The 16,899-nt window shown below is 42.8% G+C and overlaps 4 protein-coding genes across 5 annotated transcripts in view; 3 read left to right on the top strand and 1 right to left on the bottom strand.

Moving 5' to 3' along the window:
• LOC108605133 (neuroglian) overlaps window positions 1-11,772 on the bottom strand; it is a 33,677-nt gene extending 21,905 nt beyond the window's left edge. Inside the window, exon 1 of the mRNA XM_017994700.2 lies at window positions 11,691-11,772. The gene's annotated coding sequence lies outside the window, so the exon portion shown is untranslated. The remainder of the gene's footprint in view (window positions 1-11,690) is intronic.
• Window positions 212-4,109, top strand: LOC108605139 (flocculation protein FLO11). Its single transcript, XM_033294351.1, has 4 exons — window positions 212-884; window positions 1,228-3,251; window positions 3,282-3,870; window positions 3,936-4,109. The coding sequence occupies exons 1-4, from the start codon at window positions 734-736 to the stop codon at window positions 3,992-3,994; spliced, it is 2,823 nt and encodes a 940-aa protein (XP_033150242.1). The 5' UTR covers window positions 212-733; the 3' UTR covers window positions 3,995-4,109.
• Window positions 11,773-12,041: 269 nt separating the features above from the next.
• On the top strand, window positions 12,042-13,580 carry LOC108605155 (dolichyl-diphosphooligosaccharide--protein glycosyltransferase 48 kDa subunit). The gene is made up of 2 exons (XM_017994733.1): window positions 12,042-12,234; window positions 12,297-13,580. The coding sequence occupies exons 1-2, from the start codon at window positions 12,096-12,098 to the stop codon at window positions 13,502-13,504; spliced, it is 1,347 nt and encodes a 448-aa protein (XP_017850222.1). The 5' UTR covers window positions 12,042-12,095; the 3' UTR covers window positions 13,505-13,580.
• A 262-nt stretch (window positions 13,581-13,842) lies between these two features.
• Window positions 13,843-16,627, top strand: LOC108605142 (run domain Beclin-1-interacting and cysteine-rich domain-containing protein). 2 transcript variants are annotated; one of them, XM_017994716.1, is made up of 4 exons: window positions 13,843-14,162; window positions 14,272-16,004; window positions 16,069-16,222; window positions 16,294-16,627. In XM_017994716.1, exons 1-4 carry the CDS (start codon window positions 13,896-13,898, stop codon window positions 16,474-16,476), a joined length of 2,337 nt encoding a protein of 778 aa, XP_017850205.1. In that variant the 5' UTR covers window positions 13,843-13,895; the 3' UTR covers window positions 16,477-16,627. The 2 variants fall into 2 exon arrangements, with proteins under 2 accessions (XP_017850205.1, XP_017850206.1); XM_017994717.1 differs by having other exon boundaries at window positions 14,118-14,162; window positions 14,262-16,004.
• Window positions 16,628-16,899: the final 272 nt, after the last annotated feature.

Raw genomic sequence — 16,899 nt, 5'->3', positions numbered from 1 at the left:
GAATATTGAAGCTTGTTCTTGTTTTTCTTTGCCTATTTTTAAGTGAACTTTATTAATATGAGAATTAAATACAAACAAACTGGCTAGAAAGTAGCTAGTTTTTTTTTTGCTCAGAATCTAGTTTACAAATATGAGTTAATTTTCATAATTTCAAATTTTTTTTTCTATATATTGAAAATATATTTTCCCAAAAATGTGTCACACACGCAATGCGTAAATTGTTGTTGTTGGCCTTAATAGCAATTAAACTAGTTAGAAGTGCTTGTAATCTCTTGGAATACAAAACTGAATAGAGCATTAGAATGTAATCACGCACAGCTTGGGGCAAACGACTGAGCGACAGACAAAGCGACGAAGCGACCGATTGAAAATCGATTATTGCGGTTATTACTATCCGCGGTTCGGTTGTCCCATCCGGCCGCCCCATCGGAAGTGTCAATGAAACCAATTTTCGCGACTATAAATAGTTGTTGGCAGCGAGACCGTCATAGACCTAAATTCTCGATTGAGTCAGAGACAGGGACAATGCAGTTAGCATTGGCATGACAGCGAAAAAAGCAAAACAAAAGGGTTGAAAGAAAATAAAAATGCGCACTAATTCAATTAGCGAGCCAGCAGCCGACAGAGCTTTTGCCTCCAAAACCAATAGGCAAGCTTCAAACTGGCGAAAATGCTGAACTGCAACGGACGCAGTTGCTCGTTGGGAACGCAAACAAAACGCCGAGCGCAGTAAATGAGTCAACTACAGCAATCGGAGGCGCCACAGCTGCAGCAGCAGCAGCAGCAGCAGTCGCAGTCGCATGGACATGGACATGGACATGGACATGGACTCAACGATTTGCGCAATCTCTGCCAGCGTTGGTCAGATGTCGACAGTCTGCGCGGTAAGCACAACAATTTGTATGCAGTGCTTTAATTTTTAATTTAATTATTGTAAGCTGCATTATAGCATTAATTATTAATATTTATGTAGCAATTTCCAATTCAATGCGAATATTGTTGTAAGCCACACAGCTGACAACGATCGAGACGCCATTTTATCGAGTAGCGATCTATCGATTCTAGCTGTTAACATAAAATGTTATGATAACATAACAGAGTCGTAAGCATAACATGGAGTCCACTTCTTGTGGACTGTGAAAATGAAGAGAACAAACTACTGCAATATTTACCAATTACTAAATAGAAATAATTAATAATTTATTTTTTATTGCACTTGCTTTTTAGCTAAATTGCCTGCGCTGCCGCAGCTCAAGTTGCCCAAATCGCTGCCCAAGCTGCGAGGAGCGCGCCGCTTGCTGCAGCGTGGCGCCAAAAGCGGCAGCAGCAGCAACAACAACAATGGCGGCGACAAGGGCACGGGCACGCCCACACCAAAGCCAGCGGTAAGCTTGGCAGTGCCGTTGCCTCAGGCGCAGTTTATCAATCGCACGCCGCAGCGCATCAGCACGATAAGCTCGCTAATGTATGAAGAAGAGGAAGAGAAGCAGCTGGCGCCCAACGTGAGCAGCACTTACCGCAGCGCCAATAGCCTGGACGACGACTATTATGCGCCTTATAGCAGCGCAGCGCGTGTCTCGCGGCCCATAAGTCCCGTTAAGATGCCAGCAGCAGCAGCAGCAAGCGGCGGTGAAGCAGCGCAGTCGACGTTCGGTCAGCGTCTGCAGCGCGGCGTCAAGAGCTTAAGCGAGCTGCGCTTGCGGCAGCTGTTTGCCAAGCAGACAACAGTGCGTTGCGATAATATCGAGGTGCAGCATTATGTGCAACAATATGAGGCAGATCGACGCGTTGAGCAGCAGGCGCAAGCGCAGCGCGATTCCCAAATTGCAGACAACTATCAGATACAAATACAAACGCTGGAGCAGGAGGAGTCAGAGTCGAAGCAACAGCCGCAGCAGCAGCAGCGACGCGGCAGCGATTCAGATGAGAGTGGACTGGAGCAGCAGTTGACGCCGCCGCCAGCGCCAGCGCAACGTGGCAAGAAGCAAGGCATAGCGGCAAGCAGATTTGCCAAAGTACGTCAGCCGCCGCTTGAGATGCCCACAGAGGCGGCGGCGGCGTCTGCGCAGTCGCAGTCGCCAGTGGAGTCGCCAGCGTCGCAGCCACGACTTACCAAGCAGCAAGCGCTCCGGCAACAGTTAAAAACTTGGCGTAAATCGCTGCAGCCAGCGCAGTCGCAGTCGCAATCGCAGCCTGAGTCAGCGACGACGTCGACGTCAACGCTGCGCAGCCGTCTGCAGCAGCGTTTCGCAGGCAACGAGCAGCTGCAGCAGCGTTGGCGCAAAAGTTTCAAGCGACGCAGCGCAGCGGGCGCGAATTTCATGCAACAAACGAAAACGAAGCTAAATGAAAAGCTGCAGCAGCTCAAGTTGCTGCCACACGGACGCGCCGCAGCAGCAGCAGCAGCAGCAGCGGCGGCGGCGGCAGCAGCGCCCAAACCGAATACAGTGGGTCATGAGCCAGTGGATATCGATGATGATGAGGAGCTGCCAGCAACTTATCATCGCAGCGACAGCAGCAGCAGCAGCGATGGCAGTGGCAGCCTCAGCAGTTGCGAGCAGAGCGCTGAAGTGTTTGGCGAACTGGAAGTGACGTCACAGCAGCAGCAGCAGCAGCAGCAGCTGAGCACTGCTTGGAGCAGCGAGTCCTTCGAGGATGCTGAGCAGCATGCCCAAGACTATCCGCGAGTGTTGATACATCAGCAACATACCGACGCCTTCGAGTCGACGCTGATCATAGCTGTGGCCACAACGCCTTCGCCTAAGCAAGCAGCGCAGTCGCAGTCGCAGTCGCCATTGCCGTCGCAATCGCAATCGCAGTGGCTGCCCAACTCTGAAATCATTGCTGGCTTCAAGCAGCAGTCGGCGCCCGGAGCTTGGCCAGCACCTGCTCTTTATAAGCCCAAGAGCGTGGACATTTTCGAGCGCGTCGATGATGCCGCCGCCGCCTTTGCGGACTTTGATGAAGCGCTGCGCAATGCGCCGGTGCTGCGCATCAGCAGCGCTGCTGCTACTGCCGCTGCCGCTGCCGACAGCAGCTGCGACAGCGACGAGGCAGAGGAGGACGACAGCAGCAGCATTTTGACCAAAATACGCGCCCAGGACAATAGCTGCGAGAGCTTAATGGAGCAGCAGCCATTGCAGCTGGAGGATGAGCCTGATGCAGAGGCAGAGCGTCCGCCTTCCGCTTCACCGCCGCCACCGCCGCTGCCGCTACGTCGTGCGCCTGCATTGCCGCGCCCAGCAGTGCGAAGCGCCCATCTATGATGAGTGCCGCCGCTGCCTGTGCTGCCGCCGCTAGCGCTGCCCGCACGCAGCGCTTCGATGCAGCAGCGTCCCTGCAAGCCGCTGGTCAAGACCAGCTCGCTGCGTCTCACCTACAACGAGCGCATGCATCCCGCGGATGTGGGCAAGGTCAACAAATTGATCTCGCGCTTCGAGGGCGCGCCAACAACGCGTCGCTGCCCGCGCCGACTGCACAGCGCCGAGGACTATGAGTTCAGCTTTAGCAGCATGACAACGTTGGCTGCGCCAGCTCCAACTCCAACTCCAACTCCAGCTGCAGAGCTGACGCCCACTAACAAGCCCATACCACATATAGTTACCACAGCAGATAATCTCAACAACAACAATCTGAGCAACGATCAGAGCTTGGATCGTCAGAATTCGAATTGCAGTCGCAGCAGCGAATATGGCTCGCCGCTTAGCTTTGCCACACAGCAGCGACGCAGCGTTACGCCAGTGGCGGCAGCAGCAGCAGCAGCAGCAGCGACGAGTGCAACAAACGCTTTGGCACCGCTTGCAACGCGTCGCAGTCGACGCTCCATGACGCGCGACGATGACAACTTTTATAGCTTTGATAGCGATGAAGGTGACCACAACAAATATATCTTTAATTGCTTTTAAATAATATAATTAATTATTATTTATTTTCAGAGAACAGCTATTATTCCATAAGTCCATCGAGCAGCAGTCGCTACGTCGTGGAAATTTGAAAGCAATCAAACCAAAAAGCAACTTCAACTTAAGTTGTTTGTTTTTTTTTTTTTTATATATAAGCTAGCTATAAATGTAAACACTACTTAAATTGGCAATCAAATTAATGCATGTTGTTTTTATATTAGCAACAATATTTATAAAAGTGCAAAAATATGTAATTTTTTTTTTTTTGTAATTTACATTTTTGCCATTTAGTAAATTTGGCATTTTTAATTGAAAAATGCCTTTAAACTTTTAAATGTTAATTATGCAATTTTTATTTATTTGTAGCTATTTTTTTTTTATATATGAAAAGTTTTATAAATTGTAAAAAAAAATAAATTCGAATTCGAAAATTGAAAACTGTTAAAGCAGCCAAAGAAAGAAAAGAAACCCCCGTTAGTTGAGTTGAGTTTCGAGTTTTAGGGGTGTTGCACCAGCTGACGCTGATCAAGGGGTGTGGGGTGGGGTGGGATGTGTTGCATGATCGCGCTGAAGGGTGGCGTGCAGCAACTGCGGGTACGCACCCTACCGCACATACTTGCAACCCCTATATGCATCCATATGTTGACTCTGGGCCTTAACTTTGCCAAGGCGAGCGCATTTTAATTGATAATTTATGTTAATTAATTAATCGAGAACCAAACGCAGCTGGGGGTAGAAAAGAGAGAGAGAGAGAGAGAGAGAGAGGGAGAGAGAGAGAGAAACAAATGCAACAAATGTTGCAGCTAAAGTGCAAACTGACAAAAATTAGTTCATACTCAACTAAGTTAGCCAATGATGTTTATTTGTATTTTTAGAATAAATATAAACATTTTGTGCTTTTTTTTTGCCTATCAGCTAATGTAATCAAGCAGAAATAAATTGTTTATTTATTAACAAACAGCTGCATTTAAGTCTGAGATCAGCAGTAAAATATTTTGTATACACTTTATGCTTATAAAAAAAAAAAACAAGCAAGCTGCAAAATTTTTTGTCTGTATGAGCAACTGTAAGTCAGTAACTCTCATTGCTAAATGATTCATATTTGTTATATGCTATATACTCGTATATCTGTATGTTAAATAGTTTAAATTTATATGAAATTACTGCAATTTGTGTGTCAAAGTGCATTTAAAGTTGAACATGCCTCACTTTTTTTATGTTATGAACTTTCTGTCGCATTGCGAGCTTTTATTTTATGCACACTACTGTCCTTGACCCTTGTCTGCAGCTCTTTGGCATTCTCTATATCTTCCTCCGCTTGCTCTTTTGATTCTCAGCCAGCGGCTTTGCTTGATTTTCTGCATTGACTGTCAAGCTAAGCAGCTTAACTTAATTCTACGCGCTCTCTCTCTCTTGCTGTCTCTATCGCGCACACTGCACAACAGCTGTGAATCATTAGCTGTGCTCATTAGTCTATTGCTTGTATATTGCGCATACGCACTGTTGTACGAAATGCAAATTCTATAGATGCTGTTTCCTCCCTGCCCCTTGCCCCAACCCCTTGGCCCAACAAGCGTTGCATTTTCAAATTGTTTACCCGCATTGAAGCGCATTAAATGCCAATAAATTTTACTAAATTGAAGCACAATTTTCTAAATGTATATGGGGGTGTTGTACAGTTCGATATGCACTGCAAAAAAAAAAATAGAATTTATGTTATTTATTGATCTGAATTTTCGCAGCTCCTCAGCCAACTTTTCGCTCAGTGCAACAATCATCATCAAGGTTGTCACTGGCATTGGCTGCAATTAATTTGAAAGCCATTTATCAATAGCAAAGGCAAGCAAAACCAAAGGCACAAACTATGGGCAGCCAAAAGAGCAGCTTAGAGCAAGAGCAGCAGCGGGAGTGGAACTGGTGGCGGGTGGGGGGGTGTGTTGTAGGTCCAGCAGCTGCTAGACAATAAGTAAATAGAGCAAAAAGTCTGTTCCATGTCCAGACAACAATGAAATGTTTGCTTTCGGGCCAAGTAGCGCAGCAAGCAACAAAACAAAAACAAAATTACATTTTGCTACCAAAATTTCATAAAACTCTGCACACACACACACATACACGTGTATGTGTGTGTGTGTCGTTTCCTGCTTGTTCCTGCATTCAACCCTCGGAACTCAACTGCAAAGTTATTTGACACGCGACTGAAAACTGGGACTCAACTCAAATACAACTTGCTACACAGCCGGCTGTCCCGGCACCTACCCCCTCCCTTACACACACACACACACACACACACATATATATGTGTGTGTATGCGTGTCTCGTGCCGAGTCGTCGTCTCGTTTCATTTTCTCATCTAATCAAACTGCATTGGCATGACAAATCCACCACCGGCTTGAAACAATTTTTATATACGCTACACTTTGTTTTTGTTTTTTTGTTGCTTCGTTTTAGTTTTTGGGGTTTCAATTTACTTTTGCATTTTTGCGTGTGGTCAGCATTGTTCATATGCTGAATGAATCACTTTCCACCCACAAGCTGGAAAACAAAACTTGATGTCAATTGTTTCCAATTGAGACATTAAAACTCTAAAGTGCATGAATTGTTTCAAAGCTGCAGAGTTTATAAATAAATAGCGCTTGTTATTGCATTTACTTGCTTATTATTTTTATGTATTATCATATTTATTTATTTTTAATATTTTTTTTTATTATAGATTTTTTATTTACTGTATTTCCCTATGAATATTAAATGTATTTATATTAAATGTTTGTTTTCTACTTAAAGTGCATTTAATTATTTATCATAATTTTTATAGCTAATTATTTTGTTGCTTTTATTTAGGTATTTTTGCTTAGCAATAATTATCGATAAATAATTAATTCCTATACATCACGTATAGATAAATATTTCTAAAGCTTATGTTATGAACGTGACTTGCGTATTTAATGCGCTGAGAAATTTGACTCAAGCTGTTAACAATTAATATTAATAACAATGCAATGTGCATTGCATACATTTTAATTTCAATTTGACTTGCAGCAATTTCAGCCACAAATGCGTATTATGAGGCTCAAGTATACACAGAAATTACGACGGAGGCATAAACATAAATATTCAGGTCGGCATGTTAACATTTGCATTAGCAAATGCCCGCCCACCTCCCATGGGGTTGGCCTAGTGGGTGGCACAACTGGGCGGCTACAGAGAAAGTTCAATGCACTGCAAAAACGTTGCTAATGCCATTTATGACAACAACAACAACAACAACAACAACGAAGCTAAGAAACCTGATGATGACATCTGCAGCAGCTGGCAACAGACCACATTGAAAAAAATAATAATAAAGGAGAAGAGTTCATAATAAGAATTTTATAAAGCGGCAACTTGAGGTTACAACAACAGAACAAATAAAAGCATTACAAACATTATAATATTAACTTGGAATATTGCAAGGTCAGTAACTCATGTAAATGATTTTAAACTGATCTGACTTGTCTGATCTGATGCTGATTTAATTTATGATAAAGATAAACACTTAATAATAACTCGTATTGTTGCTTTTCATTGTTTATAGTCTTTAATTGTTGCTGCTTATTTGTATAAATATTTTTTAATTAAACACTTAATAAGATTTATGAATAATTCACATACAACAATTTAATTTAAATTTAACATGCAGTAAGAACTGAAAATTAAGTTAAATTTCAAATTTGAAACGTTGACTTTTTGAAACTAAAATAGTTAGAAAAGTTTGCAGCTTGTACCAAAATTTTTTTTTTTTTCAAGCGGCCTACAATGGGTTAATTTGATCTCAATCAATCTTACTGTTAACTTTTTTCTTTCTCTTGCTCTCTCTCTCTCTCTCTTTCTTAAGCGCTGTCACTCACTCTCTGCCCCCCCTTAAGCTTTGTGTCAATGGCTTAAGCATTTTCCATAGCTTAAGCTACAATTTCGGCTGCTTACTCACACATTTGTATGTTTGCTTTTCTTTTCATGTGTGTGCGTGTGTGTAGGTGTGTCTGCTTTAAATATTAGCGTGGACACACCCATAAATATGAAATAAGTTGACTTTATGAATTGTTTTGTGGCGTTACGAGTTGAAAATTATAAACATAAATAACATAATTTTTGAAATATTTAAATACAGCTGCACTGCTGGCTTGGCTTTAATATAAATTTTTATTTTTCTATGTTAGCAACTGTGCCCCACATGTGGTGCATGGATTGAGTGGCCGACACTTCAAAGTGCAATGCACTCGAGGCAACAACAACAACGGTAATAAATGCCCGCAAATGATAATAAAAAATAAAATAAAAAAAAAACACGCAAAAACCAACAACAACAATTGCAAAAACAAACAAACATTAACCGCCTTAAAAACAACAACAACAACAACTAAATAAAGCCACAACAAATGCAAAAACGACGACTCGACAACGTGTTGAGATTCTCGGACAGACGTGGGTAACAGACGTTCCAGGTAAAAACCACATCAGTTAGTTATAACTCAAAGCTACAGTTCAAAACGCTTGCTACGAATTCAAAGCCCCAGCGCCGCATGCAAAGTAATTGGAAGCAAAAATAAACTTAAAGTATTATAATATTAAACGAATTTATTTTTTATATACACACTAAGCAATAATTTCAACAATTCCGAGCTGTTGTTGTTTTATTTTATTTATTTGTAGCAGGCAGGACCAAACTAAAGCAAAAAGTCAACAGCAGTCAAGGCGTAACGTACGTTGATGACGCCAATATTGTTGATTTTATTGTTGTTGTTTTTGTTGGTGATGTCATTTTTCGCCGGCTCTGTAGCAATATGTTTATTCGTTGCTGTGTTGTTGTTGTTGTGCTTCGAACTTACAGCTCTATTTGTTTATTTATTTGCACGCGTGTGTGTGTTTTGCATATTTCCTGTGCCGTGAGTCAAAATTTGTTGGCACTTCTATTGATTTAGTTGTTGTTGTTTTTTTTTTAGTATATAGGCCGGCTAAAAGGATTTGGCGTTGCCCCTCATGCAACAAAGTGTACAAATGACATCATTGAAGGCACAAACTAACATCAAACAGCACTGCGCATGCCTCTTGGTGTTTGTCGCTCTTTTTTATGGCTTTTCAAGTTAAAAAAAAAAATGAAGAATTTAACGCACATTTTGCGGTTTTTATTAGCTGACTTTTTATTAGAATTTATTCTCTTTTTTTTTCTTCTTTCTTGTTAATTTTTTAAGCAGCCGTCAGCAGCAAATGATGCAATCAGACACACAGTGGCGCACAGTGGCACAAAGTAGCATAAATATGGCATGAAAAGATAACAACTGCCAACAATTTTATTAAAATTATTACAAAACTAGCAACAAAATAAAAATATTAACTATAAGCTGCTCGAAAAATGCGCATTTCTTTCCACTGTCACTTGGCCCACAGTAGCAAATGAGATACGCAACGAACAGATGCAAAAAAAAAAAAGCTTTGCTACAAACATAAACATATCGATATATGTAGATCACTTTAAATACATATACGTTGCAATATATATATAAATATATATAGCTGTATATTTATGTAGTTGGGGGGGGGCTCAATTGAAAATATTTTTGGGCGTTTCGCTTTTAATATAAGTAAACATTAGCATAAATCTTGCAGCGTACCCCAAGAGAATAACAAGAAATTGAAATCGATGATATCATAAAAACGTATTTTTTTTATTTAAATACATATATATTATATTTGTTTTTCTTTTGCGCTGGAACATACTTTTCATATGTATTTGTCGCTATATGAATTTGAATATAATAATGAAAACAATGTAGTTGTTGTTACTACGCTAAAGTCACACTTGAGCAATTAGAGCGAGAGAAATTCAAATTGGCATATCCAAATGACTAAAGAATAAATAATAGGCAATGGAATCGAAGCAGCCCTCCCCCCTCTCTCTCTCCCTCTCTCCCTCTCACACTCTCACACCACTCAAAGTATCGCTTTCTTTACTTTTTGTTGAAGACAACAAATTACAGTTATGTTATCGCTTTTAATTGAACGCCAGCAGCATCAATCTAAATTGTAATTGTTATAAATGCTGGTCGCATAATTATAGCAACACTTTTGCTTCGCCATAAAATTTGGAGGCATTACTTTTGGTTTCGTATACAAAGCTAAGCTTCAACAGTCAGCAGCTTTAACAGCGGCTTAACAGCGACCTAACATTTATAGAGTACACCTGGGCTTAACACTTTTCTGCTCTGTGTTGTGTTGTGTTGTATGTGTGATGATGTCATCATTGATGACATATTTTTAATGCTGGCAGCGTTGTTGGGCGAGCTGCATGTTAAAAATATATAAAAGCTTCATTTTTTTTGGGCTCTAAAGTTATGAATTGTGACCTCCAATTAAAACAAATGCTGTAGCTAATTTTGGGTCGTCGTCGGCGCGTAACGCTTGCGCAGCAATGATGACGTCGCCGCCGTCGTCGTCGGCGATGACCACATGGCAGCAGCAGCAGCAAATGAAAAGCAGCAGCGCACAAATAATATAAATTGCGCGTCGGCAGCGACGCCGCTGCCTGCGCTGATCTCGTCAAGTAAGCGCGCTGCCCCACCTTAGTGAGCGCATACACACACACGTAAGAGCACTCGCACGCACACACAAACAGACAATGAGCGCGAATTAAAGTTGCATGCATGTAAACTACAAATGTGTGTATGTGTATGTGTGTGTCTTTGACAGCGGCAGATACTTTTTTCTAGCTAAACCTGTTTTCAGCCAACAACAAATCTATGTACAATACACACACACACACATGCAGTTAAAAAGAGAAGTTTGGAATGTGTGCTGTATGTTATTTGAATAGAAACTGTTGCAAATGCTTCCAGCTTACCTGAGTGAATATTTAGTGCTTCCAAGTGCTTAGTTAATTGATTGACAACAATAAGAAACAACAAGAACAAGATCACTAAGCGTTACTTTAAAATATTAGCTGCCAAAAAAAAAAACCAAGCCAGAGAGCGTAAGTCAAAGAGAGCGCATTCAAACACACACACACACACACACTCATCAAGCCACCAGGTAAGCGCCAAAGAGCGTTAACATGGTGTCAAGAGAATGAGCGAGAGAGCAATGCGTAGCGCAACTTTGGCTTAAATAAAAAAAAACACATTTTTGGTTATATTTTCTTGTACAGCCAACTGAGCAAATAAACGTCAAGCTTAAAGCTTCAAATTATTGAAACATTGCTCTTGTTGTTTCTTATTTTTGTTGCGTGTGCTGGTGCTGTTGCTGTGTTTGTTGTTCTTGCAATTGATGCTGACTGGCGGCTGGCGTCCTACGCGACGTTTTTGTTATTATGTTGTTCACATGAATTTGCGCTCATTTTGTTTCATTGTAAATTGGTTGTGTGTGTTGTTGTTTAAATTAATTTTTGGGCGCGGTGCCCGTTAATTCATGCACACACACACGTACAAAAGCAACAAACAACAAACCCAGCCAAGTTGCTTAACATATTTATTGATTTGTAATTTGGCCAATTGTTGTGTATATGTATTTTGTGCTGCCGTTAATCTAAACAAAGTTTTCTCAAAGCGTCGCACACACAGTAAATAACACTTTAGGCACATGAAAAAAATGTTTAACTCGAACAAAACTAAATAAGAAAAAAAATGCACACGGGCGTCAGAGTCTTTTGCTCAAACCGGCGACAGCGTACACGAGTATTGGCTTCGACAGCAAGTTTTGTTTTACATTACTAGTTCACTATTATTCACTATTTTGCTTTTTTAAATAAAAAATAACCCGTACACAATTCGGCACAACCTCCCCCTTCGACAGCAAGTATAAAATAACGGCACAAACTAGCACATATTAATCCACAATAAAAATAAAATCGTGCGAGCAGACCAACAAACTTGCGACTCGCAAGTTGCGAGTATTATCCGGAATAGTATTGTACGGCTGAAATAAGTGCGAGTGAGAAAAGGCGAGGGCTTCACATTCGTGCAAGCAGCGCAGCAACATAGGTTGCGAGCAAGAGGTTCGACGTTCGAGTTGCACTCCAACAGCTTGAGCTTGGTGCGAGTAAAACATACACAGCGTCCAAGAGTTCAAATACTTATCGATGCCAAACTAAAAACTATATCGAGTCAATCAACTGTCATCACTAAACGAAAAGACGAGCATAAAATAAAAATTATAGGCGGCTCCAAAATGTGGAAAATTTTACTGATTGCCATATTGGCTATTAGCAATTGCCAAGCTGTGCTCGACAACGATGCCAATACGTTAGTTCTTTTAGACAATTTGGCCATACGTGAAACACATTCAATTTTCTTTAAGGGGTTGCAAGGTAAGCCGGCAAGCCGTATGACGTGTACAATGTTAATATATTGCCATCTCATTTTGACACAGATCGTGGTTTCAAGTTGACTTATAAATTGGCCGATGATTCTAGTCTGCTATTATCCCGTTATGGCGAATATTTATACAAACATGTGATAATCTTTGCGCCCAGCGTTGAGGAATTTGGCGGCGACATCAGCGTGGAGCGTCTAGCGCAATTTGTGGACGATGGTGGCAATGTTTTGGTGGCCGGCAGCGAAAAGTCTGGCGACGCACTACGTGAATTTGCATCCGAGTGCGGTTTTGAATTAGATGAGGAAAACGCAGCTGTTATAGATCACTTGAACTATGATGCAAGCGATGCTGGTGACCACACCACGATATTGACTGCAGCGAAGAATCTGATCGATGCTGCCAGTGTGGTCGGCAAGGATAATCGTAAAGCGGAAGCGGCGCCTTTGCTGTATCGCGGCACTGGACTCATTGCAGACAAGGAGAATCCATTGGTACTTAAGCTGTTGACCGCAGAGAGCAGTGCCTATAGCTACAATCCGGACTCGAACATATCGGACTATCCACATGCTGTGGGCCGCGGCACATTGCTGATCGCCGCCTTACAGGCACGTAACAATGCACGCGTTGTCTTCTCTGGCTCGCTGTATTTCTTTTCTGATGAGAGCTTCACTACGGCCGTGCAGTATGCCCAGAGCGGTGTCTTCCACAAAATGTCCGGTAATCGTGCCGTCGCCGAGTCAATTAGCCAGTGGGTGTTTGGTGAGAGCGGTCGTCTACGTGTCGCCTCCGTGCATCACAACAAGGAGGGCGAACGTAATCCACCAGAGCAGGCTTATACCATCACCGATCCTGTTGTCTATACCATTGCCATCGAGGAGCTGGTGGCAGGCAAGTGGCAAGCATTTAAGGCAAATGATATACAGCTGGAGTTTGTGCGTATTGATCCTTTCGTGCGCACGACCCTCAAGCAGACCAAGGGCGGCAGCTACCAGGCCAAGTTCAAGATACCCGATGTCTACGGCGTCTATCAGTTTAAGGTGGACTACGATCGTGTAGGTTATACGCATCTATATAACACCACACAGGTCTCGGTACGTCCACTGGAGCATACACAGTATGAGCGCTTCATACCCAGCGCTTTCCCCTACTACACCAGCGCCTTCTCCATGATGATTGGCGTATTTGTGTTCGCCTTCGTGTTTCTGCACTTTAAGGATGAGCCCATGGGCAAGTCTGTCAAAGATGACAAGAAACATCAGTAATTTAGCAATGTAGTAACCGAGATATTCAAATTTGTACTTTGTTGTGAAGAAATAAAAAGTAATTTCACTTTGCCTACAACATTTAAAATTTTAATTGTTTTTATTAAAAAAGTGGCAACGCTGTCAGTCGTGAGTAGGTATCGATATCTTAGTACGCATTTTGAATTATTTGTTTAATTTATGCTATTCACGCATCAGATTAAATAGTTTTATATATTTTAATTAGACTTATAATATGATATGTAGTTTCTTAATATTAGCAACTGCAACTATTGTTGATAAAACAAACTGCAATCATAATAATACTCGATACTCAAATGTGCAGTCGATACTATTACTCTAGATTTATTATTACCATGAAAGCACAATTGCAATTGCAAAAAAATCAAAAATGTTGTCCACTGGCACAGCAGAAACAACGACAATAACAACAAAAGACATACCACCAGCATGGAGCAGCGATACACATCGACGTCAGCGCGATCTAAAGCAACAACAGCAATTACTAGAGAGACTGCGACGCCTTAGCAATCAATGGTTGCAGGAGCACAGCGACAATTGTAACCAGCAACTGGTGCAGACATGTGTGCAGATACTAATGCAAGGCCTAGTGCCACCGCCCACAAGTAAAACTGGCGACGGTGGCGATGGATTGCAGGTATGTATGTGTGTTGCTCTTGTTGTGCTGATAAGCAATAACAGCTGAGCTCTGCTTAGTTGTGGTTTGGTGAGTCACAAAACATGATAACAATTCTAGCTTTTTACAGCGTCTCATTGAGGACTTTGAGCTGCTGCGTCTTAACGAGCAACAGCAACAACAGTTGCCAGCAATTGTTGCTAGCAACACATCGCAGTTTCTGCAACAATGGGTGGCAAGTTGCTTGGATCAACGTTGTCTGGCGCGTTGCATACAAACACTGCTGGCGGATAAAGAGTTGCTGTATTGCTATTACCCCAAAGCGACAGCTATTTTAAGGCAAAGCAATTATGCAACGGCGTTGATGGTTTGCCTGACAGCCATACAGCTGGATCAGCGCAGCTTGCTACACCAACTAGAGTGGCGTCAGCGGCGCAGCAGCTCGCAGTCACCGCCCAGGAAGTACCAGATTAAGCAGCAGCAGCAGCAGCTGCGACGCTATGAGAGCTTGCCTAGCTTAAAGTTGCATTTGCCAGCGCAATGCCTAAGCAGCGCCAGCAGCAGCAGCAACAGCAGCGGCAGTCACTTGACAAAACAACGCATACAATTAATTAACTGTGATGACATTAAAATCTGGACGGATGAGAGCAAAAGCAGCTTAAGCACACCGCTGCCGCCTGCACCGCCCCCAGCAGAAATAGCGCCTGTAAAGGCGACGCAGTGCATCAGCAATTTGTTCAGCAGTCTCTTTAGTGCGACGCCTGTCTACACCAGTTGGTACAACAGTCTGCTAGGACAATCGGAACAGGCGGCCAGTTTGCTTGATGGCTTGTTGCCTGTGAACGGACGAAAATTGGATCAGCGCCGCCAACCATCGCTGTTCGAAGGTGTCAGCATGCTGGACTATAACAGCAGCCCCGCTGCTGTTGCCACCACGGCACCCTTGGACATTGGCAGCAGTCAGAGCGTCAGCTGCAGCAGCACTCCCTATTCTCTAAGCAGCGACAGTCAGTTGGACAAACAAAGCTTAACGGCATTTTTGCAAATGTCACGATGCTCGCACAACAACAATACACAGCTGGAGAAGGAGAATGCTCATTTCGCCATTTCGGAAGCATGCATTGCTGCTATAGAGCATGTCAAGTGGCGGCGACATGAGCAACAGCAACCAATTGCTGTTGCTGCTGCACCAGTAGATGTTGCCGGCTTGCTGTTGCCCTATGCGAGTGACAATGACAATGACAACGATAACAACAACAGCGCTGAGGCTGTGGGCTTGCAACTCATCTCGCGCTTCAATGATCAGCAATTACCCAAGTTATGTGAACTAAAGTGGTTAGTTTCCGAACAGGATGCACCGCAGCAGTTGTTGCCGTTACCCAAGCCACAGCAGCAGCAGCAACTGCAGCAGCTGGAGGATTGCGCATTGCTGCGCGGCACACAAAACTGGGCGCCACCACGTCAACAAATCATCTTTACGGAGCACGCGCCTGTCAGTCGCTCCCAGTTGCTGCAGCAACAACATTATCGCTGCGCCGGGTGTGGCATGCAGGTAACGCGTCAGTATCAACATCACTTTCGCTACTGCAACTATTTGGGCAAATATCTGTGCACTGGTTGCCATCGCCAACAGTTGTCGGCCATACCTGCCAAAATATTACAATCTTGGGACTTCCACTGCTATCCAGTTAGCTCCTTTGCCTACCGGCTGATTGAACAAATGTATACATTCCCGCTTTTTCATGTGCCCGATCTAAATGCGCGGCTGTACGCTATGCATAAGGTCCTGGCACGCTCGCGTCGACGTCGGCAGCAGCTGCAATATGTTAAGGACTTTATTGGTTGTTGTCGCTATGCTAAAAGGTATGTGTGTATTCCTCTCTCTTTCTCATCCATGCATTTAACGTTTTTCTGTTATTCTTTACAGAGAGCAAGAGTTCTTTGCTGCCGTGCCGCTGCATATTACCAACGAACCAGATTTGTGGTCCATGTGTGACTTTGTTGATGTGCAAAATTACAGCATGATCCGCTCCATCGAACAACTTATTACACTCAGTGAACAACATGTAAACAATTGCGTGGTAATGCCATCTAGACTCTCTCTCTCTCTCTCTGTCAATCTTCAGTGCTACAGCCTCTTGTCTCTTTCTAGCTTTGCCTGGGTCGCGCCTTTGTCTGTGAGTATTGCAAAAGCGCCAAGCTGATCTTTCCCTGGCAGCGCAAAGTGCAACGTTGTGACGGCTGCGGCGCCTGCGCTCATTACAAATGCTGGAAATCAAAGTCTGTGGATATGTGCCTGCGATGTGAGCGACTGCAAGGACGACTGCGTCGATAGCAGTGTTCAGCACAATATTTTTTATATCTCATATACACTAATATACAGGATACGCATAAAAATATATATAAAGTGCGACAATATGTACCAAAATTGATAGCAAAATGTACCTCAAATCGAATGACGCAGATAGTACCATGTGGTTTTTATAAATTATACAAATATTTATTTTAATAAAACAAGCAATGAGTTTTCCTTTGGAGCTTCACACGCCCAAGTTCGTTGACAAAGTTACTTGTTGGCAATTCGGAAGTGTCAACCTACATAATTAAAAAAAACTGCTAATGTTAAAACAGCGGGGAGCTGTGAGCTCTGTTAAATACACGCCTATCGATAACATATCGCTAATCGATTGTGTGCTCAGTGTAATGTGTAGTATGTGTGTTTGTGTGTGTGAGTGGGAGCTTTTAACTAAATACAAAA

This window comes from Drosophila busckii, chromosome X, assembly GCF_011750605.1.
Source record: "Drosophila busckii strain San Diego stock center, stock number 13000-0081.31 chromosome X, ASM1175060v1, whole genome shotgun sequence".
Taxonomy (NCBI): Eukaryota; Metazoa; Arthropoda; class Insecta; order Diptera; family Drosophilidae; genus Drosophila; species Drosophila busckii.
Note: the sequence above shows the minus strand (reverse complement) of the source record. Positions and strands in the feature narration are given on the sequence as shown.